We start from the raw sequence: 6,000 nt of genomic DNA, 5'->3' as shown, positions 1-6,000 counted from the left end.
AGGCACTCATCTTATTTCCTTTCAAAGGTAAGGGAGCAGATGTGTGTGCTGGTCGAAAGATCATATATGATTATCTTTGTATGGGTCCCCTCACATTGCTCAATCCCAGGCAATGAGAAGGCGGACTCTCTCGCAAAGGTGGGCGCACAGGAAGGCGAATTGTATGACAAGCAAATTTCACACGATGAATTTTACCATTTAGTGCGTCAGAGTACCTTTTCGAGTTGGCAAACCGATTGGGACACTGGAAATCTTGGACGGTGGTTACATTCAATTATTCCTAATGTTTCTTCGAGAGCGTGGTTTAAAGGCTTGGGCTTAAGTCGTGACTTCATTCGCGTGATGAGTAGACTTATGTCCAACCACTACTCGCTAGATGCTCATCTCAATAGAATAAACCTCGTGGACAGCAACATCTGTCGGTGTGGAAACGGTTACGATGACATCGAACACGCAGTTTGGCAATGTACGGATAATGACGCCGCCAGAGAGCGACTTTTGAATACCCTCGAGGCCCAAGGAAGACAACCCTATGTTCCTATCAGAGACGTGTTGGCAACCCGTGATCTCTGCTATATGCAGTCCGTTTATGTTTTTCTTCAAATGTCTAGTATAAGAATTTAATTCCTTTTGTCTTTTGTCTCTCTTTATTACTTTTTGTTTGTCTTGTCCCCCCGTCTCGATGAGTCTCATCGTCGCCCACTGGTCACCCACCATAGCCGGTCGAACTCCGGACGAAGCTAGAACAGCACTACCGTTCATACTGGTGACAACGCTCTGATGAGACAACGAAACCCTACCCCAAGCTCCTCCCCTGATCCTATCCTTCGAAAATGTACCCTTCTAACCTCGAGTAAGCCGCGAGTAATCGGCCCAACTCCTACTAGACATAGAATTAAGTGAATTTTGTTACACACAGTGAACAATGAATTATCGGCTCCGTAAAGCTAACGCGATTGAGCCTTCCAAATAAACGAACTAGATAAAAAAAAAAAGATTTTCACAAATGGACGCTACGTAGGCTATGCATGCACTTCCACTTCGATATTTCAATTACACAAATCTCGGAAATCAGTGCCCCATTTCACCTGAAATTGCTACTTCATGTATGCTGGAATGCAGCAAACGTGGAGAAACAATTTGAATGTTGCACGTGTCGTAGATGCTGATATTTGTTTCGAATTGGTTTCGAAAATAAGGATGACGCAGCAATTCACCTTAAGATGAAAATTTTGAAGTTTGTTATGACATATAAAGGAAAGGCCAAACACTGAATTTCGTAGCTTTATATTTGGTGCTTCAAATCTGCCAGAATCCCAATAACTTAAAATTCAAAATTATGATTATAATTCTAGATCTAAAGAATAGTAAACTTGCTGTATTGCTAACATCAGGATCTAAATGTAATCGGAGGTGAACCAGGCTGAAAGTCTCTCTAATAAATTAAACCTAACCTTATCTAAACGTAATGGTATGACATATACAAAACCCTGATGACAAAACAATATTCATACATTATCAAGATGCTAGTGATTTCTTTTCACCTTCCACCCAACCTCAACCAAAAACAAGCCTCTAGCCAAAAACTTTCATTATAATCGATAGTTCAAAATATAAATATTAAACATGCCCAATAACTTAGCATTACTGTCCACGCGTCAAAACCACCCTACCTTCTAGTATTGGCATTTGGTAATTGTCTGCTAACGAAACCGTTCGATTAACGCCAAAAAGAAAAACAAGAAAGGAGATAACGAATTAAGTATTCAAATTTATTTCGTCCCACCTGCCTGAATTGTTTGCCATTTCAATACAGTCCACTTCAGTTATCGGTATGTATTCAACCGTTTCACATTAGTTTTCTCGTGTCGTTTTATGTACACTTTATTAAATGCAAATCCTGCCGGTGACAATCTCCCCAAACTGCCCCATGATCAAGTTGCGTGTCTTGGGTTGAATTGAAAAAAAACACGAAGGTGTGTTCTCGTTTGTGCTCCTCAGGAGTGTTTTTGATGCTACCAACGACCGGTGAATGGTGATGATGATCAGCTTGAAAGGTTTGCGCAGCTCCCGGATTATTAGCTAAATGATTTGAAGAAACATATCTTGGCTGTAGTTCTAGCTAGAATTGGGAGGACTTCTCGTTCACACCTGTACGTTTTTGACCAGGTTGTGTTGACTGAGTGAATTGATGTTTTGAAGTGGCAATTGAAAATTATCCAAAATTGATAAAATGATGTTCAAGGCTTTGATAGAATAAAATGATTGATTTTTCACACGCAAAACAATTGAAAAGCTCCTATCAAAGTTGTTCCAAGACATTCGAGCAATGATTATAACCATCGTTTCGCTTTTGTTCAGTATGCAACTGGTCAAGGTGCCGAATCCTTCCAAGTGCACTTTTCCCCAGAAGTACAGTATGTTCGACACCAAATCGTCCTAAAGTGCCATGTGACACTTCTGTTGCTTTACATTTACCAAATGCTATCACTGCTTATAGCTGGGCGGAACAGTAACCATCGGTCCGGAACTTTAAGGTACGCATTCTATTGTGGTGTGCCGGGCATTCCCTCCGTGTAATTGGCATGGTCGATCACGTTACCTTAAGAACGAACAAAAACCATCAGTTTGGAATTGATACCTCTTAGCTCCGGAGCTCAGTCGATTTCCGCGAATAGTTCAACCAACAGGTTCTTCCTGACGATTTCCTAGCCCTGGGTTGTGGATAAACTTAATGTAAGTTAATTAGTTGGTCGGTAAAATCAGAAGACACAAACCCTCCTCAAAGTGATACTCCTGGTGATCTGGTCCTACTTTTAATCAACATATTTCCGTTCAGTGCTGTTCAGGTGTGCTTCTGTGCAGTCATTCAGTGGTGGTGATAGCTGAGTGATAATTATATTTCTTCCCACGACGGATAACGTTGGAGTAAAAGGAAAACATCTCATTTTCTTCCATCCATCCTGAAAGCGTTTTGATTAACGTGAGCCTATTAGTCATACACTCGGCAGACGACGACGCGACTGGATCCAGTTGGCAGCAAACAAGATGGATTTCGACGAGTATCGCCAACGGGGTAAGTCTTAAAAAAAATCAAACAGAAAAACGGCATCGCTTTAAATCATAATTTCAGCTGTTGTGACATTCTGCCTAATTACGGCGACGGAATTCTCCCCTTCTTATGACGTCATCCGTATTTAAAAGCCCTTCGCAACAGACAGCGAAAAGCGAGGAAAATTAGACAAACACAGGGCATTACGCACGGTTGGCGTCTTTTGCGATAATGATATTGGGTGGAACTGACTGCCGTGCTATCGGTCGGTATGTAGATATGCTAGATGTTCCCTGTTACAGCATTTCGGACAAGCATGAATGGGAAAATGCGATTTCGATTCGGCAACTTGGATTACAGAACGTGTTTTTGAAGCACAACAGGAGTGCTAGAATGGTGAATGGTGAAACCTGTTGGATTCTGATGAGCTTACTTCTATGATGAATAATTTTACTTGGTATTGTATCCTCATAGTGTCATTTCAAGTTCTGATTCTCGAACTACCGTATTGAACGGAAAAATGCTCACCGTTTTGGTGAGCTTGGGGATCCTGATTCGGGGGAAACCCTGAAGATCCTTCAGAGTTAATATGTTGACCAACTGAAATAGACCCGGAGATCGTTTTGATTTTACTAAAAGCTCCTCTGATCAAATGTTAATCATTCAAGTGTTTATTTGAATGTGTTTTCCAATTGGATGGTACTGGTGTTATTGTGAATATCATTCATCATGAAAAACTAACTAAGCTACATCATAAATATTTCTAAATTTAGATGGGTGGATAGTATTGATATCATGTTGCTTAATAGGAAAGGTTATCTCAATATTTAAATCTTGCTTTGTAAGCAAGATTATCAATCATTCAATCACAAATAAAACAAATTTTCTCTATTTTCCCCTGCTTATCTTATGGAGCGAGTAACGTAAACTATTGTATTCATTTGACCAAATCACTCAATTAGAGCACTTTATTGCGTCGTTTCTGTTTCCGTTCTGTTGAGAATATTTATGTTGGCATAATACGGAATGTATTATTATTTGCAATCTATGTATTAAATAGTGAGATTTTAAAAATTTTCTGTAATTTTCTATGTGTGCTTTTGGATTTTCCAGAAATACTATGGAAGTTTGCTAGTATCCACCCTACGGACATTCCGAATCAGAAATTTAAATGCTGATATTTTCCAAATTTTCTGATATAACTCGCAGAATTCATTGGAATTCATTGTTAGGCACTTCAGTACCTATCTATGGCATTTCGGTTGGGATTCTTAAAAGTTTTCCTTGGAGTTATTTGGATTTACTGTCTGTATGAGAATGGCACTTGTTATACTCTAAAATTTCATTTGATTTTCTATAGAATTGCCCTTGGTTCTCCAGACTAACTCTGGTGATTCACCGAAAGTCATCTGGGATTGATTGGTTGGTTGTGGATAGTGATGTTCAGCAATCCCTCATACAATCCTCCAGAACCACAAAGGAGATTAATTTATAGAATTTTTCTTGAAATATTGGACATACAAAAATAAAACACCGTGATTTGTTTTGTCTCTCCATGGAAGTTCAAAGTGCTGTGACTGAGCATTTTTTTTTTTGCATCACAATTTCTCAAATTTCTTGCTGCTGGATGATGAAGTATTCAAGGTTTATAAGTATAATTTGTGTCTTGATTGGCTTAATCTGTATGAAGTAAGAACTAGGCGTACGTCTTTCATTTCTATACTGGGGGTACACTTTGTGAAAACCGAAAATGGAACATGAAACAAAATTATGAAAGATTTTTAACATTAATTACTCAGCTGCTTCTGGACCAATTTCAATAATTTTATAATCAATCGATCAGAAATCTTCCGACACACGTTGCTTCCGAATGATGAAAGTATATAAAAAGTGGTAATGTCAAGCATTGTCCAATTTACAAATAAAAAGTTATAATGTTATCACTGTTTTCATGAAATAAACGTTCTTCCCAAACCCAGTCCTCATAATCGAGTACCACTTGGTTGCACATCAGTCTGCTTTAACCAGAAAAGATATAAAAGAGCGCTGCTGTATGGCATTAGTTCATTTTCGCTTCAGACGGCGTGGTGAGCAGCAATACAAGGAGTACACACTTAGAAATTATCGCCGACTTCGATAATTTTTAAGGAAAACTGAACAGCTGAACTATTCGGTACAATTTATGCAATTCAATTCAATTGCTTTTCAGCTACTTTGAAACTAAATCTCCACTAAAATGACAAGATATGATCTTTTAAACAAGGTTGAACATTATTTTCAAATTCAATGAAAGTCAAAGTTTTACCGAACGTTCAGCTGTTTTGATTTCGGTAAAATTTACCGAAAACGGAAACAAAATCTTAGTGTGTAGGAAGGTGGTGGCTAGTCCACTCCTTCACACCCAACAAGCAACAATTGACTGGTCGTGGAAAAGGAGGAAAAGGTCTGGTAAAGGAGGTGCCAAGCGTCATCGCAAAGTTCTTCAAGATAACCACCATCCGTCGTCTGGCTCGCCGTGGCGGTGTCAAACGTATCTCCGGTCTACGAGGTGTGCTGAAGGTGTTCCTGGAAAATGAGGTGATGCTGTCACCTACACTAAACCCACCAAGCGTAAGTGACCATGGATGTCCTCTTCAATAAAACGGCTCTTTTCAGGGCCATCAAGCTTATAACAGTAAAGAGTTGGAATAGAATTTATCTGTGCCGTCCATATTCAGAACCACAGGCCCCCAACGACCACACAAAATGCTCTCCAGAGTTTTTTTTTTTTTTTTTTCCTTTTGTTTGTTTTTTTTCGTCAATCTTGTTTTCCGTGCTGAGCACCAATGCTACCGACGTGCCAGGAAGGCAGCTCCCACACCTGGACCCTACCTATCGACCCATCAACTCATGAACCGGGGACCAAATCATACATCATACATACATACATACATCAAACTATTTCTTGG

General features: G+C 39.4%; 1 protein-coding gene across 1 annotated transcript in view; it reads left to right on the top strand.

Moving 5' to 3' along the window:
- Window positions 1-2,677: 2,677 nt before the first annotated feature.
- Hdc (histidine decarboxylase) overlaps window positions 2,678-6,000 on the top strand; it is a 39,520-nt gene continuing 36,197 nt past the window's right edge. The window contains exons 1-2 of the mRNA XM_065216565.1: window positions 2,678-2,736; window positions 2,840-3,076. Of these exons, the coding sequence (XP_065072637.1) occupies window positions 3,049-3,076 (28 nt within the window). The 5' untranslated portion in view covers window positions 2,678-2,736; window positions 2,840-3,048. The remainder of the gene's footprint in view (window positions 2,737-2,839; window positions 3,077-6,000) is intronic.

This window comes from Ochlerotatus camptorhynchus, unplaced genomic scaffold (assembly GCF_037179485.1).
Source record: "Ochlerotatus camptorhynchus isolate MF236.1 unplaced genomic scaffold, CSIRO-AGI_Acam_v1.1 ptg000064l, whole genome shotgun sequence".
NCBI classification, from domain to species: domain Eukaryota; kingdom Metazoa; phylum Arthropoda; class Insecta; order Diptera; family Culicidae; genus Ochlerotatus; species Ochlerotatus camptorhynchus.
The sequence above is the reverse complement of the archived record's forward strand: the minus strand, read 5'-3'. Positions and strand labels throughout refer to the sequence as shown.